A 19,042-nucleotide genomic window follows, 5' to 3' on the forward strand; every position below is an offset into this window, starting at 1 on the left:
GACAGAAAGTTGATGACAGTCGAATCTGAATTAAGTTGACAGTCGATAACGGTCATAAAGTACATTCAACTTTTCGGTGACAATTATTCGGCGCATCAGTCAGGAATTAAAGCCATCCCATTTGTATAACCATGAGAGAGAAGCCGCCTTTCACCATGGATGCTCTATAAATACCAAGGGCATTCTTCAGAAAACAGGTTAACCAGTTCACGAGTTCAACTATTCTTTGTTCCACAAGTTCGCAGTTTTCTTTCATTTTAAGGCAGAGCAAGAGAAGAGTGGTGACGCCGGAGATCGCTCAGGGAAACTCGAGAGAGAACCTTGGGGCGAAGAAGCAGAGAGCAGGCCGACTCTTGCGAGAGCGAGATTATATTTTGAGCACGAGTAGAAATCTGTGTAAAAGCCTGGGTAGCAAGAGATTGCTTTCAGGCCCTTTATTCTATACTTGCATTGTTATTTTGTACTTCATCTTCATATTTATACAATGGAAGTTCTATTTCTACATCTGTTCACTCTCTTAGCACGCATGAGTAGCTAAACTAGTCGAATGGGTTGAGGAAAACTAAGCAAACATGACTAGGAAGTTCATTGCTTGCGATTGTCTTGATTTATGTTGTGCCAAATACCCTTTAGAGCTACTCGAGAGAGAGTGTAAGAAAGAACCTAATGACTCGAGAGAGTTAGGTTAGAATCTGGACTCGAGAGAGCAAGAATTAGACTGCATAAACAAGAGATAGGGACTTAAGAAAAGCTTATTTGTCAACCCGCATCGCATGCATCATAGATGGGAATGATATAATATGGTCGCCTTATTTCTGATTTCTTTGTAGACTCTCATCTCTGGCGATTACGACCCGGAGATTGAGAGGAACTTTTAGAAACGAAGATGAAGACCGCAACAACAACCACAGTCAGATAAAGAAGAGATGTCGAAGCAGCCTGGAAATGAGCACCAATGATAACAATGTCATGGCGAATCCCAATTCTGTGGCAAACGATCGCAATAAGGCCATTAGGGACTTTGGCATCGCTAAACCTCTAATGATTTCTCTCAGGAATCATGAGGTCTGTCCTCGACGGATGGCCAATTCGAAATGGAGCCGGTGATGCTGGCAGATGAACAGACTGTAGGTAATTCGGAGGAAGGCATGGGCGAGGAACCTGCATGCTACTCCGAAGCTTTAATTGAAATATGCAATAACGTTGTGTTCCCGAACATCTCTGCCGAAGAAGTTTGACTAACGTTGTTCCCATTTTCTCTCTGTGATCAGACTAGGAAATGGCTGTATTCTCTCGAGCCATGGGAGATCACTTCTTGGGAACATGTTGTGGAGAAGTTTACGAAGAAGTACTTTCCACCTACTGAGAACGCCAGACGAAGGAAACTTATCGCAAATTTTGAACAAGACATGGACAAATCGCTCAGTGATGCCTGAGCGAGGTTTAAGAGGTTGGTTCGGGACTGTCCACACAATGGGTTGCCAGACTGCCTCCAGATGAAATTTTTTTATCATGGTTTGAATCCCACTTCATAGACCGCTACCAATGCTGCAGCCGCTGATGGTCTGCTTGATAAAACATTTGATGAGGCAAAGAATATCTTGGATCGCATCTCTAAGAACAATGAAGATTAGAGAGAGAGTGATAAGAGATTGAGACTCAAAGACAATGACGTAAATAATGGTGCTATTGCTTCACTGCAAAACTAGATGACCGCAATGATGAATGTAATGCAAGGAATTGTGATCAGCAGCCCAACACCGCAAAATCCTAGTGTGCGACTTGCGGTGATGGGCATGCGATGGAAGATTGCCTGCAAAATTCACAATCTGTATACTTTATAAATAATAACCATTTTTCGAATACCTACAATCCTGGGTGGAGAAACCACCTCAATTTTTCTTGGAAGAATCAACAACAAAATTTCCAATCTGTGGCACAGAAAGAAGGGCCACCAGGATTCTTTCCACGCAATAACGGTCAAACAAGAAATCAAACAAGTAGCTTACAACCACCGCAATCCTCTTCTTTGGAAAGCCTACTGAAGCAATACATAGAGAAAAACGAGACCGTGCTTCAAAGGCAGGCTACGTCCATCCGTAATCTAGAATTACAGATGAGCCAGATTGCGAGTGAGCTGAAGAGTAGACCATAGGGGGCTTTACCGAGTTCAACTGAACTTCCACGCAACTCGGGGGGATCAGGTAAAAAGCAATGTTAGGTTGTGACATTGCATAGTGGGAAGACTGTGGAGGGAGAAAAGAAGGAGCTTAGTAGAACAACTTCCATTGCGGTTGAACGTGAGATTGCGGTGACGCAAGAAGAAGAAAGAGAAAAAGAAGCAGTAGAACCAGAGGTTGCGTCGACCTAGAAGCCAATCGAAACAGGAATCGTGAAATTTCAATTACCTCCTTTCCCACAGAGACTAAGGAAGAAAACGAATGAAGAGGTACACTACCAATGCTTCTTATCTATGTTAAAGCAATTACATGTTAACATTCCTTTCAGTGAAGCGATTGAGAAAATGCCTACCTACGCCAAATTTCTGAAGGATATGGTAACTAAGAAGAGGAGAGCTGGAAAATTTTCCACGGTGGCGTTAACGCAAAGTTCCAAATCAATAATTCCATTGAAGATGAGTGATCCTGGGAACTTTACTATACCATGCTCCATAGGAGGACTATACATCAGGAAAACCCTGTGCGACTTGGGAGCCAGCATAAATTTGATGCCTCTGTCAATCTTTAGACAATTGAATGTGGGGCAAGTTGTGCCCACAACAGTGACTCTCTAACTGGCCGACAGATCTTTGGTGCATCAAGAGGGAAATGTGAAGGATATGCTGATAACCATTGAAAAATTTATCCTGCCAGCTGACTTCATCATTTTAGACTACGAGGCCGACAAAGATGTGCCCATCATTCTGGGGCGACCTTTTCTATCAACGAGTCGTGCTCAAATTGATGTGCATAAAGGGAAAATCACTTTGAGTATCAATGGACAGAAGCTTAAGTTTAATATAATTCGTGCCATGAAGTTTTCGGATGAAGAAGACCTACATGATTCAGATGATGACTAGAATTCGATTGAAGAAGAAAAGTTTGATGAAGAGAATGAAGAAGAGGATGCCAGCGCATCCGTTGCTGCTTGTAATGCGATCATAACAAAAACAAACAAGGAAGAAGAGATGATCGCAAAGCAAGAAGTAGAGCCAACAGAAACAGATCAAAGAAAAATAACGCAACCTTCCCTAGTGGAACCACCAACACTCGAATTGAAGACCTACCAACCCATTTAAAGTATGAATTTTTGGGCAGAATGAGAAGCTGTCAGTGATCATTTCCTCTGCGCTCATCGAAGACTAGAAGAATGCATTGATGAGCATTCTCAAGAAACATGTGCGAGTAGTTGGCTGGATGCTCGCTGACATTAGAGGAATTAGCCCTGCGTACTGCATGCACTACATTCGTCTTGAAGATTACCACAAAGCAACAATCGAACATCAATGCAGACTCAACCCTGCGATGAAAAAGGTCGTCAAGAAGGAAATCATTAAATAGTTAGATGTGGGTATTATCTATCCCATAGCAGATAGGACGTAGGTCAGCCCCGTGCAGTGTGTGCCGAAGAAGGGCGGCTTGATGGTAGTCCCAAATGAGAACAAAGAATTAATACCGAAAAGGACCATCACTGGATGGCGCATATGCATGGCCACAAAGAAAGATAATTTTCCTCTACCATTCATCGATCAAATGCTAAACTGACTAGTGGGGAATGACTTCTACTGCTTCCTGGATGGTTATGCCAGATACAATCAAATTATGATAGCTCTAGAAGATCAAGACAAGACCACATTTACCTTCCCATATGGGACATTTTCTTTCCGCTGCATGCCGTGTGGGCTCTGCAATATGCCAAACACGTTCTAATGGTGCATGATGGCCATCTTTTTAGATTATCTCGAGGACTCTGTGGAAATATTTATGGATGACTTCTCTGTTTATGGGAACACTTATGAAGTCTGCCTAGCCAATTTGGAGAAGATACTGAAAAGATATGAAGAGACGAATCTGGTGCTCAACTGGAAAAAATGTCATTTCATGGTGAAGAAGGGCATAGTGTTGGGACATAAGGTCTCCCAGAATGGGTTGAAGGTGGATAAAGCAAAAATCGAAGCAATTGAAAAAATTCCACCTCCAACTAGCGTGAAGGCTGTACGAAGCTTCTTTGGGCACGCTGGATTCTACAAACGATTTTTCAAAGACTTTTCTAGAATAGCACGACCACTGAGTGTGTTATTAGAAGCTGATAGAAAATTTGAGTTTGACAACAATTGCCTCAACGCATGGAGGGTTTTGAAAAATGCTCTGATTATCACACCCGTACTGATTGCGCTGAATTGGACATTTCTTTTTGAGTAAAGCATTAAACCCTACTCAAACAAATTATACCACCATAGAGAAAGAACTCCTGGCAGTAATTTTTGCGTTGGAAAAATTTTGGGCATATCTGTTGGGAACAAAGGTACTCATCCACACCGATCACTCGGTGATCAAATATTTAATGACAAAGAAGGACGCAAAGCCAAGGTTGATCAGATGGGTTCCTGAAGAAACATATTTTCACTCGTTTTGGCACTCCCCGTGCCATCATAAGTGATGAAGGATCCCACTTTGTCAACCATAATATCAAGAAGCTACTGCGCAAATACAACATCCTCCAGAAAATGGCCACTGCATACCATTCGCAAACGAATGGTCAGGCTGAAGTGTCCAATCGAAAAATTAAGCTTATATTTGAGAAGGTAGTAAGGCCTTCACGGAAAGATTGGGCAACAAAGCTTGGCGATGCATTGTGGGCATACCGGACTGCATTTAAAACACCAATAGGTATGTCCCCATATGCGTTGGTATTTGACAAGGCGTGTCATTTGCCTTTGGAGCTGGAATATAAGGCACTGTGGATGGTAAAGAGGCTAAATTTTTATTTGAAGAAAGCAGGAGAAGCGCGAAAAATGCAACTGGTCGAGCTAGAAGAATGAAAGAACAACGCATATGAAAATGCGAAGATTTATAAATAGCGCACCAAGCGCTGACATGACAAACGCATATGCGGTAAGAACCTCCAAGTTAGGAAAAAGGTCTTGCTCTTCAACTCACGTTTGCGGCTCTTCCCGAGAAAACTAAAGTCATGTTGATCCGGACCATTCATAGTTAAACAAGTATTTTCGCATGGCGCAGTTGAATTATCAAATGATGACGGAACCAACATATTCAAAGTCAATGGGCAGTGAGTAAAGGCATATCATGGAGAAGGTTGGCATCGCCAAGTCGACTCTGTGGAACTGAAAAACTTTGAATAAAGAAGGAAGTAGGTGGTCCCTGCATTATCAAACGATCGCAATCCATCAGGGACGCAAGTTTTTGGAAGCATCAACTCTTCAATTCTTCTCCACTACTCGAAATTTTCACTATATCTCTTCAATCCTTGTCTATCCTTATTTTATTTAAAAAAAAGATATTACGATAACAAATTTCGTTTTGTTTAAAATAATTTGACCCTCTCTTTTTTTTTTCTTGCAACGATCAAGGCGTTGGATTGCGGAGATGTTACGCGAAGAAGCCTCTTATCTTACTCCATCATCGCAACCTAAAGAAGAGAGATCACCGCAAAAATGGATCCGTCAATACACAATGTGGGCGGCAACACAAAATTTGAGGGTATATTCTTCCTTATCTTTATTTCAAATTCTGCGCTATCACATTGCATTTTAGTTTTCAAATTTTTATCACCGCATCCTCTTTGATCACCGCAATCATTTGATATAGATAAATTTAGTAGTTTACTGCTTAATGTCTCTTTGCTAAGTATGATTTCAATGATGAAAAATATGCTTCTATTTCTTTCGTATATACTAAAATCAACTTAATCTTAAGATAGTCACCTCATGAAATATTTCTAGAAGTTAGGGGTTTGCTAGCTTTCTTTCAAACTCTCTTTACAATGCATTCTAAGAACATCGCATGACTCATTTAAATCTTTTGGCAATGAGGACATTACTGCATTTTAAATTTGGGGTGAGGTATTTATTTTCGACCTTGCTAATTTTTTAAAAAAAGAAAATTGAGAAAACTCCACTGTAAACCCCAAACTTAGGTTCCTTAAATAAGCATGTTTTGGCCAAAAGGGGTGCTATATTACATATATATTTTTTTAAAGTAGATAAATATGTTGTTTATAGGGATTTTGAAGAAAGGGAAGGAAATATCTTAAATGAAGGAACTCAATCATTATCTGGCTGGAGGCACTAAGAGAGGATGACATGGCAATTTATTCCTTGAATTCAGGAAGCGGTAGAGAGATTAAAAGGGAAGAGAAAATTCAAAGGCATGGTTTCAACAATTGACAAGAGGAAATCTAGTAAAATTAGTGCCATTTGAAAGCTGGGAGAATCTAGTTTTCGAGGTAGTCCTGTTGGAGAACGATTGTAAGAGGAGAAGAACAAAGGAGGAGAATTTACAAAAGAGGCAGAACCATGGATTAACCTGGACCTGTGGTGAACTTGGAAGTTCCAAGACAAACTACAAGGAAGTTTGGGCTAAAATTTTAAGGTAAGAAAGGTAACTCAAATCTAAACAAATTTGTAGAAGGAAGTTTCTTGAAAAGAGCTTTGGAATTTTAGTTATGAATTTTTGAACTTGTACTAGGGAATTGGGCATAAGTAGATAGCTGCTTGTGAAGAACAAGCAAGCAGTTCAACGTGGAGAATTACAGTGGGACTTTGTAAGGAGGGTATCACTCTGGAGGAAATCTCGCTAGAAATTGAGGTGAGTATCGCTAAGAATTTCACAAGAAAAGCTTGGTATCACTCTAGAGGGTATCGCTGGTGTCGCTCTAGAGGGTATCGCTAGTATCGCTCCAGAGAGTATCACTAGTAAACCAGTGTCGCTTGTGGGGATCTCGCCAGTGTCGCTTGTGAGGATCTCGCTAGTGTCACTTGTGGGGATCTCGTTAGTGTCACTTGTTGGGATCTCGCCAGCATCGTTTGTGGGGATCTCGCCAGTGATGCTGTCTGTGTTGATGGAAGTTCTTTTAATAAATAAATTATTTGAGATAAGCTAGGAATTCTAAGTAGTTTTAATCAGGTGTTATATCTTTTCAGGCCAAGAAGAGTTAGGGGAAGTGTATAAACCAATAGAAGCCTGACGAACTGTGAGTAACTAAGTAAACTCTAAGTTTTTAATATTCACGCATATCTAATCAAGTAAAGCACAGTGACATTAATGATGTATTTACACTTCCTCGAGCAACAAATTGTGGAAGAATAACTTAATGCATGTCTCCCGGTTTGTATGTGTGTAGCACAGGCCAAGGTATGTTGTGTAACCTTTACAAAAGCTATGTTCTGATTTTGATATATGCTTTCTAAAGGAAGGTTACAGGAGAATGAATTCTTATGTAAATGAGTGGCAATGGAATAGCTCTTGTGTTATACTAGGCTATGGAACTTAGTGTGTGTTACAGAATACACACTTGATACGAAGGACTTTTGAGAAGGTATCCAACCAATTAGGTACCGAAGGACACTTGAGAAGGTACTTGGCCAATTTGATACCGAAGGACTTTTGAGAAGGTATCCAGCCAATTTGATACCGAAGGACATATGAGAAGGTATCATAGAAGCTCGATACTGAAGGACAAATTTGAGAAGATATCTGAGCGAAAGTATCTAAAATATGATAGTATTTAGAGTGGCCACGTGCACGTAGGCAGTTATGAATAGGGGACCGAGGTATGGGTCTCTTGGCTGGTTGTAAACATTGGGAGCTAGAGCGTTTAGGCTCGTTCTCAATTAGGGAATAATTACCTTTAATGATGTTTCGAGAATGGCTTAAAGCTATATTTAGGGACAATTGTTGAGTTTACTCATTTGTGTGTTTAATGTTCATAGTATTGCTATGCTTATTGCGTTATGATTCTATAGTCACTCACAGGGCTGTTAGCTCACCAAATTTTTGTATTCTCTTTTCTCAGGTAGTGGTCAATTTCCTCAAGGTTGATCCTGCTACTGCTTGCAACCAAAAGTCTTAGCTTATTAAGAAGATTTAGGTTGATAATTTGTTTATGTACACATGTTTTGTAAAAGGGACTAGGGCTTCTTTAGGAATGATTGGGCCTTCTGGGATGTTTCCTTTTCGTTTCCTATAAAAGTAATATTGTGGCTGTATGCGTATGTTTACAAAGTTTTGTAGAATCTCTTTGGGAGGTTTGTGGTATGTGTAGATTATTAGGGTTCGTAACAGGTTGGCATTAGATTAAAAGACTTGGTGGTGGTTGCGGGCAGTAGGGGCTATTAACTACCACTATCATGTCCTTTTCCTGAATAAAAGAGTAATCTGGGAGGGGGTTTTGACATCCACTATCAACGTAATGGGAAACCCATGTTGATAAGAGTTAAGTTGTGAAAGGCACTTACCCGTAGTTGGATGTTCGCATGACACACGTGGGGGCAAGCCAAAACGGAAAGTAAGTCACCAAGATCAACGCATAAAAATAATGACCGCAACTTCCACTACCAAATAGGTATGAGTTTAGTTTGAGAAAGAGTGCATTGCTCGTAGTGGATGTCCGCATGGCACCTGTGGGGGGCAAGCCAAAACGAAGGCAAGGCACTTGAATCAGTGCAAGGTCAGAAAAAAAATATCAATTGAAGAAAATTTTTTATGCAAGGATAAAATCATTTGACACCTCGGTAGAAATTTTCTTTTTGAAAATAAATCATGCAATGTTCCAGAATTTAAGTAAAGGGCCTTTTAAAGGTAAGCTTGCAGTCCCTAGGTCTTAGAAATATTTTAAAGAAGAGACTTGAATAAGACTTAAGAAAATTCCTGGTATATAGGATTTGAATGAAGTATCCTTGAGAATCTAGGAAAGAACATTGCGGTTGACTTGCTAAAGGAATCTTTAGCTTATGCTTGAGGACAAGCATTGTTTAAATTTGGGGGTGTGATAACAGACAGAAATGCACATTATCATAGTACTAAGATATTAAACAATGTTGGATTACATTGATGAAATATGTTAATTTGTGTCCATTAAGCATTAATTTCATAATATTGCGATCGCATGCGTTCATCGCATTAGAACAGTTGATTTTTGTATTTTTGTGCAGAATAATGCATTGACGCAATGCAAGAATTGCGATCATAGGAAATCTTTGGTCGAGCGCAACTTCACTGCAAAGCCTTGTGATGATGTGTGTTCACAAACATTCACCCGGAAGAATTGCCGCAACTTGGTCAGTGCAATATGGTGGGCGCATCTGGGTGAAAGACTAATTAAGCACGATGGGACAAAAAGTTGATGACAGTCGAATCCGAATTAAGTTGGCAGCTGATAAACGGTCATAAAGTACATTCAGCTTTTCGGTGACAATTATTCGGTGAATCAGTTAGGAATTAAAGCCATCCCATTTGTACAACCATGAGAAGAGAAGACGCCTTTCACCATGGATGCTCTATAAACCAAGGGCATTCTTCAGAAAAACAGGTTAACCAATTTATGAGTTTAGCTATTCTTTGTTTCCATAAGTTCACAGTTTTCTTTCATTTTAAGGCAGAGCAAGAGAAGATTGGTGACGCTGGAGATCGCTTAGGGAAACTCGAGAAAGAACCTTGAGGCAAAGAAGCAGAGAGCAGGCTGACTCTCGCGAGAGTGAGATTATATTTTGAGCACAAGTAGAAATCTTGTGTAAAAGCTTGGGTAGCAAGAGATTACTTTCAGGCCCTTTATTCTATACTTGCATTGTTATTTTGTACTTCATCTTCATATTTATACAATGGAAGTTCTATTTCTACATCTGTTCACTCTCTTAGCACGCATGAGTAGCTAAACTAGTCTAATGGGTTGAGGAAAACTAAGCTAACATGACCTAGGAAGTTCATTGCTTGCGATTGTCTTGATTTATATTGTGCCAAATACCCTTTAGAGCTACTCGAGAGAGAGTCTAAAGAAAGAACCTAATGACTCGAGAGAGCTAGGTTAGACTCCGCCACATTTATTTATTTTTCATCAATGCAAACAACAAACCCAACAATTAATTTATTTATCCGGTTACCGCAAAGTTCTTCATAAAAATTACACGCAATCTGTTTTCACAAGTCCCTGTGTTTGACCCTGGACTTACCAGGAAACTCAAAGGAATTTACACTTGGATTCCGCTGGGGAAACTTGAGTGCACAATGAAATTTCATCAACGCATATCATCCACATTTCTATTTCATAAAATCAAGTATCATGCAACACATGTGCTAGTGACTAACCCAAAGAAGTTGGAATCGTGTTCGAAGGTTTGCCTCTTTGTAGGCTATCCCAACGAAACGAGAGGATGATACTTCTATGATCCGAGTGAGAACAAAGTGTTTATTTCCACTAATGCTATCTTGTTGGAAGAAGATCACATGAGGGATCATAAGCCACAAAGTAAGCTCGTTTTACATGAGATCTCAAGTGAGACTGAGACTGCTGAGGGTTCAATAAGAGTTGTTAAACAGGCCGACAGATCAACAAGAGTTGTTGAGGTCAAACTTCTAGTCAACCAGCTTAAAAGTTGAGACTGCCTCGACGTAGTAGGAGGGTTATGAACCCACCGGATCGCTACATGGTTTGACTAAAGCCCAAAACATCATTGCGAATGATGGGGTCGAGGATCCGTTCTCTTTTAAGAAAGCAATGAGGGATGTTGATAAAGATGAATAGGTTAAGGCCATGAACCAGGAAATGGAGTCTATGTACTTCGATAACGTCTAGGAGCTTATTAATCCACCTGATGGGATAGGACCTATTGGGTGTAAGTGGATCTATAAGCAAAAGAGAGGTGTAGATGGAAAGGTGCAAATCTTTAAGGCTAGATTCGTGGCAAAAGGTTATACCCAGGTTGAGGGAGTTGACTATGAGGAAACTTTCTCACCTGTTGTCATGTTGAAGTCTATCTGGATTCTCCTGTCCATAGCCACATTTTATGATTATGAAATATGGAAAATGGACGTCAAGACTGCCTTTCTAAATGGTAATCTTGAGGAGACCATCTATATGACTCAACCAGAGGGGTTCATAATTCCAGATCAAGAGCAAAGAGTTTGCAAGCTTAATAGGTCCATTTATGGGCTGAAACAAGCATCTAGATCTTTGAACATCAGATTTGACACTACTGTCAAGTCGTTTGGCTTTGACCAGAACGTTGATGAGCCTTGTGTTTACAAGAAGATCATCAACAGCTTAGTAGCTTTCCTGGTACTATATGTGGATGATATCCTACTGATTAGGAATGATGTAGGGTATCTGACTGACATTAAGAAGTGGCTAGCTGCCCAGTTCCAAATGAAAGATTTAAGTGAGGCATATTATGTTCTCGGGATCCAAATTATTCGGGATCGCAAAACAAACGGTTAGCCCTGTCTCAGGCATCGTACATATATCAAATGTTGATCAGGTACAGGATGCAGGATTCCAAGAGGGGTTTGTTACTCTTCAGGCATGGAATCGTTCTGTCTAAGGATCAATGTCCTAAGACAGCTCAAGAAGTTGAGGAGATGAGACGGATTCCCTATGCTTTAGCTGTAGGAAGCTTGATGTATGCAATGTTGTGTACTCGACCCGATTTGCTATGCAGTAGAGATTATCAGTCAATATCAGTCCAATCCAGGATTTGATCACTAGACGGCGGTCAAAACGATCCTCAAGTATCTTCGGAGAACGAAAGACTACTTGCTTGTGTATGGACATAAGGATCTGATCTTTACAGGATACAACGTTGTTGATCCCTTTACAAAAGCCTTTACGGCTAAAGTGTTCGAGGGTCACCTAGAGAGTCTGGGTTTGCGGGACATGCGACATCTTGTTTAGGGCAAGTGAGAGATAATACTGAGGTATGCCCTAGTTTATTGTATATTGTACATTTTTATATTGTATTGTACATTCGTCTTCTGAGTCATTAGGACAAGTGGGAGATTGTTCGGATTGGTGCCCTAATTCTCCCGGAGTCTCGTTGTTTTGTAAAGATACACATTTTTAATAAATAAAATAAGTGTTATTTAATTTTGGAATTTACTCATATCCAATAAACAAAGCTCCCTGGTTATCTCATGTGAACTTAAGCATGTATATGTGATATACAAGTGGATCATGCCTTAAGTGATAACCTAAATAGGTCTGTAATATAAGGATTAAGATAGGATACCTGATCCTGGTGACATTATGGATACGACCCATTTTGTAGAAGTTTTCAAGTGTTATAAACTACTACAGATGGTAGATCCTGACCATTCATGTGGAGACGTGGAGCGGGGGTGTCCGAGTTTGTATAAGACTTGAACCACGAGATGACTAAACTCTGTATATAACGCCGTTGATACAAGAGACTTTCATCTCACCTAAACGACCATAGATGACATGACCTCGATCCTGAGTGTTTTGGAAACTTTTGCCTTTGAGGGCGGTCCTTTGATTAGTATGGGTGCTGTCTCTTATACACATCTAGATGTGTATAAGAGACAGGTTTTGGAAACTCTTGCCTTTGAGGGCGGTCCTTTGATTAGTATGGGTGAGAGTGGCCAGATTGCCAACTCAACATGCCTACCTTTTTGGGGCTTGTCTGATCTGGGAGCTATGAACTCAATCCAAAATATGAAATTCACTCCTTTCACGAACCAGGGATAAGTAGAGAGACTGCTCACTTAAGGGCTGATTTCGGGGCTTGAACATAGTGACCACAACTTTTCTTTGGAAGAGAAGACACAGTCATTGTAGAACTGACTTATGTTCATTAGAGGGATTAGTGGTACTTAATGAAAAAGATGTAATTACAGGGGCATACCGGTTATTGGCCCAGCTGTACTTACGAGTGATCTGTGAAGGGTTGTCGCACTGCTTATTAGTTAAGATGGACATATAATATATCTTTGGCAAGGAGAGTTCAGCTATCGATTTTTAGTGGAGTGTCTGGCAGTTAACGGATGGTGGATCCCGTGACTAAAGAGTTTAGTCAGTTATTCACGTAGCGTTGGAGCTTCGAGCTACAGGTTCATGAGGTCCCCTTGATAGCTCAATGGATTCAGTTGAGGATCAGTTCTTGGTGTTGATTTGAAATGTTCAAATTGACAAGAGGTATTTTGATTATATATGATATAATCGGTATGATGTATGAGATACATCTAGTGGATGATTGATGTAAATGAGATTTACATGAAGTACCATGGAATAGAAAAAGAACCATGGTTTATATGTTTCATGAGATGAATATTAAAACTATAGGTTATAATTATAGTATGATAAGTTGGTTATCATTTATGTTTATAATAATATTAATTATTGGATAATTAATTTTTTTTCTTTTAAATAACCAAAGTAGTGGGTAGTTATTGAATCATGGTAATCGTAATTTAAAAGGAAAATGGTTTTCCTATTTTAAAATAGAGAAGTTTTACAAATGCTAAAAAGTGTTTTGAGTTTTCTCTCCGCGAAAAAGAAACTCACGAAGTCGTCAAGTAAATACGAATTTACTAAACGACGGCTGGACGAGCTAAACGATTGTGCAGTATTTACTAAACGATTGCATAGTTTTGCTAGACGATCGTTGGTCCAATGTAAATGATTGTGTAGAGTTTGTAGGTGACAGACCGAGCTAAACGATGAGCTAAATGATCGCATAGCTTTTGCTAGACGATCGCTTAGCTTTTGCTAGACGACCGCTTAGCTTTATCTAAACAATTGGGCATCGACCTATACGATAGGTCTCTGTCATCTCCCACTTGCCCAGTCGTGTACACAATCGGTATTTCCTCCTCCATCTACCTTATACCAAGTTCAAATAGAGCCCACCCTCTGGATTCTACACTGAGAATACCAAGGTTGCCTTGTTGGTGGTGTCAGACTCAACTCGACACCGTCAAGGTTTTTTGGAGGCCATTCGTGGTGCTGTGGAGGTCGTTCGTGTTGCTGAAGAGTTCGTGACCGAGGAGTTCATTGAGGACGAGCGCGAAGTGTTCATGCTGTGTTCGTTGTGGTGTTGCGATTGTGTAAATCGGGCGTTCGAGGTTGCTGTTGTTCGAGCATTCGTGCGCAACGGAGCGTGGAGACACTTCTGCCATTGTGCGTAGAGTTTGATCTCTTTATGCATTTGTATTGTTCATGTTGTAATTTCTGCATTTGAATTGTATAACTGTTTGTTTTGAAGTCGACTGCAAATGCATTGTTTATTCATGATTGTAATGGAATAATCTTGTTCCGTTGCTCATAGAAATCTCGCTTCCGATTTCCTTCAGCGGTAGTGTTAGATGAGCGTTCGGGTGTTGCTGTGATCAGCGTTCGTGATCAAGGAGCTTGGCGACGAGTCTACAAAAGTGTGTAGCTTATGTCCTTGATATCTTGTATTATCATGTTGTAATTTCTGTAATTAATGCATAATCGTTTATTTTTGTTTATAATTGTAATTGTAAAGTTCATATATGATTGTAATTTGGAATGATCTTTCCGCTGCTCATGAAAATCCTCGTGTTCGATTTCCTTGAATATGTTTGCGAGAAGTTGTGATATAAAAGAAAAAGTAGCCAAAATAACTCAATAAAACAAGTGTAAAACTACCTCAAATCACCTAAAAGAAGTATATAATTGATTTGGGAGTGGACATTTGAAGTTTAGAAGATGCGATATGTTTGCGAGATAAAAAAAGTAATAAAAAAATTTGCTAAAACATTTTAAAAATCACCCTAAAACAAATATAAAATTAATTTGGGAATATACATTTCAAATTTGGAAGTTTCATACAGAAGAGAAGAAAAATTGTCCTAACTCAACCCAACATCAACACAAGAATAAGAGTAGAGAATTAAAAAAATCAATAACAAAAAAAAATCATAAAAACTTACTATAAATATGAGAAAATATTCAAGAGTAGCTAAAAATCTTAGGGCATGACAAGGAAGTTTAAGGAAAGAGAAGTCAGAGAGAAGTTGGAGAAAAAGAGAGAAAAAGTAGAGAAGAAGGACTAAAGTAACCTTTTTTGGGAAGGAGGATAAAATGATTTATTTATTTATTTTAATTTTTATAAAGAAGTTAACCTTTTTATTCGTACGTTAAAGTGAATATATATACATATTTCCATTTCCGTTTGAGTTTAACAATATGCATGATGTGGGTTCAAACTTTAAACTTTTAATCATTTGGTTGAAGATACAGAAATAATTGAGCTATATTTATATTAGTTACACAACTATGTTAAAATTTCATGTGGACTCAAAATCTTATCTAATCCAATCACGTTCAACTTTTAACTACTATATCATAATTTTTTTTTTAATCTCAGTATGAAATTGTAATTGCAGAACCAATTAATCTAAAGGTCACAGATTAATTAGAGGAATTAAAAAAATCACTCTAAAATATGTTTTTAATAAATCAGATTTACTGTAATCGAGAGCAAGCTATAAAATCCAAATTTAAAACAGAAAATTGTGAAGCTAACGGTGATCCGGCGTATGTGAGGGCGACTTTGCGAAGGGAGGTTGAAACATTTGGGAGTGGACTGTTTATTGATCTCTATTATCAGCATCGGACCGATACCAAACTTCCCATTGAACTCACGTTTAGTTCATCATTTTTTTTTTTGTTTTTGAGAAAAAAACATTAACTTTTACCATCTTTAAATTTTCAATATCATTAAATTGCATCTCAAATTTATGTGTTAGATATTATATTAAATTTACTTTTACCTACTAGTTTAATCTTTTTGATCCATCGATGATTTAACATGGTATCAGAGAATATGGTCCAAGGAGGTCCTGTTTTCAAACCCCAACAATGTTATTTCTTCCTCATTTCATATTTGAACCCACAGAAGCTTTTGAGTCAATTGATGATTTAAGATGTATCAGAGCAAGTTGTTTCATGATGCCCTAAGTTCAAGGGGGAGCGTTAGATATTATATTAAGTTTACCTTCATCTAAAGATTTTGGACCAATTGATGATTTAAGATTATGTAAAGATTGCAATTTTAATCTGTTCAAGAAAGAAAAATTGAAAAGATTTAGAAGAAAAGTGCTAATTTTTTGTTACAATTTGTGAATTTTGGTAAATTATTAAAAGATTAATTTTTGGATTAACCAAATTGGAATAAAAATTGAATATTACTAAATGAATGAATTTAGAGAGGTTTTTACTATTCTTTTTTGTGTTAAAACTAATGAAGTTAAATTAAGTCTAGGCTTGATTTGATGAAGTTAAAAGTTTAGAGTTATAGTTTAGAATTACAAAGTGAAAACTTTATGTTGTTTTTGTGTGGGGTGAGATCATTTTAGCTGTTTATAGGAGATTTAAATTAGTGTAGGTTTCGGATTGACTTATAAAAAAAGTGTTTTTCAAAAAAATTTTCATTTAAACACTCTCAATAAAAAAACCAATTATTTTAAAATAACTAATTTTTTTTTTTTTAAATATACAACAAATTTTCAATGCATGTTATTGTCTATCATTGATAGACAGTAATGTGTTATAGTTGTCGAAAAGTTAGCTCATTCTTCTATATTTGAAAATAATTCATAAAAATTTTTAAGATAAAAACATTGTTATTTGGTAACATTTTTTTTTCAAAAATATTATAAGTTTATTTGGTTTTTTAAAAATGTTTTTTATTGGTGTAAAATTATTATAAATGATGATTATAAAATTATATTATAAACTAATAATTTAAAATAATGGTTATTAGAGTTGGTTGTCTAGAGTGGTTGCTATCAAAGTTGATAGTGGTAGTTGCCAGAGGTGGTCGTCTGTAGTAGTGGTCGGAGTTGGTCGGAGGAAGATGATGGTAGCCATCCACTATAAGAATTCTGGGTTTTAATGTCGGTTTAAAATTGACATTAAAAGGCTTTAATGTCGGTTGACAACTGACATTGAATATCGTATTATAAAAGGTCTTTAATGTCAAACATGATATTCAATGTCGGTTGTCAATTGACATTAAAATCCTTTAATGTCAGTTTTAAACCGACATTAAAGCCCATAATGATTGTCCATTTTTTAAATACCATTGTCGAATCCATTTTTAATGTCGGTCAAAATATTAAAAACGACATTATATGTCTCGTGTTGGATCAGAAAATGTCCGTCATTGTTTTTTATTTAAAAAATATAAAAAAATGTTCTTTGTAATGCGTGCTTGTTATATTTTTTTTTGATCCAAATCAACTTCATATGGTTTACAAGACAAATTCCAACTTATCAACTATGAAGTATACATATATATATATATATATATATTCTACATTGAACAAGTAGAGTATACATGCTAAGTTGTACACAAGAATAATATTCAAAATAAATGAGTTATAAAATAGTTAAAATTACTAAAAATAAGTTGAAGATAAATGCATAGTGTTCAACGATGTCATCCCAACTTTTCTGATGTCAATTTCTTGAGCTAGGGACTATTATCCCACCTGCAAAGTAGATAAAACAATAAATTTGAACAAATAAGTAAAAAACAACAATTTGAACAAATAAGTAAATCAAGGATCATGTTAGCACGCAAGAAAACAGACCCCAATGGGTAGAATTCTACTTACCTAAGTGTTTCAAAATTGTTTCTCAAACAATCAAGAAACCAAGTTTATTACTCTTATATTTTGAAAATTTTTGGCAGTATAACAACTCTACCATAATAAAACAAAAAATTTACCTTGAACCTGTTCAAAGAAACACACTCCCAATAATATTCTACAACCACTTATTCTCAACAGAACTACCAAAAGTCTCAAAAAAACGAATATTCAATACTTCATAAACAAATCCAACAAAACTTGTTAAAAACTAACCAACTGCAACTGAAGTAAACTAAACAAATATCTATTATAAGTTCTCACCTCAAACATCTAATTAAGAACCAACTTAAATTTAAAACACTTTCAAATTCCAAATATCTGAAATAAGCAAAATTCACCCTAAACATCCAAAGAACATGACAATATTTTAAAGCTAGAGTAGAACAACAAGACCTTAAAACTTAGTTCTGGAAACAGGAATTTGATGGCATCCAAAAGTTACAAAGAAACTTCATAAAAGACTTGAGCTTCATAAAAGACTTGCACTTACAAGTAAATGATTCTTGAAGTAGTTGCATTGCTACAATTTAATCCACTCCAAGGGTATTCCACTAGCACAAATGGATCTCCTTACCAATTCTTCTTTATCCCATAAGTTTGACTTGATATTGATAATTGCATTCACTAATGATCCAAAGAAAAATCACAATAGTATTTTTGAACTTTCAATAAAGTATATTTAGAGAAGCATACCGTCTCCTTGATTTGTTTCCAACTCTATTCTGTCTTTCATGTAATATACCCAAGAAACAAGATCAAAAAGAAAAAAAAAATAGAAGAAAATACCTGTCAACAACAAAAATACCCAGGAAGAAGCTAGTAATGCAAAACAGAAAAATCCGTCTGGGAGAGAAGCCATTGGTGGGCTTATGAGGTCCGGGGAAACCCATTAGAGCCTAGAAGCTTCCAAAACTCAACGAAGTGCTTCCAAGCTATTCTCTTGAGATTAAAAGTGTTAGAACGAAGAATCGAAATGAACCCATGAAAGAGGAGGAGAAGAGAAACTAATACTTAGCTCACAAATAATAAGACGCAAATACGTTATATACCAAAATATTATGAGGCTTTACATCTCGATGACAAACTCCATCAACAGTGTGAAAGCTAGCCCCCTGAAGATCTAATAAACATTAATTTAGTGTCGGAATGAAGATGGAAAAAAATAAAGAAAAAATGTCTTGCAAGATTTTTATGAGAAAATTCCAAATTATCTTAACGTTTGTCCTGCAAGACTTTCTTTATGGCAAAAGTCTCCCCAGTTTCCAATCACTTCGCCTAAGAGGAGTATTAAGAAAATTCCAAATAGAAGTACAAAACAAAGGAAAGGAAAGGAAAGGAAAGGAAAGGAAAGAAGTCTTATGTTGGTCACAACTTCTATAGATATAATGTAT

The 19,042-nt window shown here is 37.4% G+C and overlaps 1 protein-coding gene across 1 annotated transcript in view; it reads left to right on the forward strand.

The window, feature by feature from the left end:
- The first annotated feature begins 945 nt into the window (after window positions 1-945).
- The window catches only part of LOC120078818 (probable aldo-keto reductase 1), a 34,057-nt gene continuing 15,960 nt past the window's right edge, over window positions 946-19,042 (forward strand). The window contains exons 1-3 of the mRNA XM_039033144.1: window positions 946-1,065; window positions 1,272-1,348; window positions 2,509-2,557. Of these exons, the coding sequence (XP_038889072.1) occupies window positions 946-1,065; window positions 1,272-1,348; window positions 2,509-2,557 (246 nt within the window). The remainder of the gene's footprint in view (window positions 1,066-1,271; window positions 1,349-2,508; window positions 2,558-19,042) is intronic.

The sequence above is a fragment of the Benincasa hispida genome, chromosome 1 (assembly GCF_009727055.1).
Source record: "Benincasa hispida cultivar B227 chromosome 1, ASM972705v1, whole genome shotgun sequence".
Lineage (NCBI taxonomy): Eukaryota > Viridiplantae > Streptophyta > Magnoliopsida > Cucurbitales > Cucurbitaceae > Benincasa > Benincasa hispida.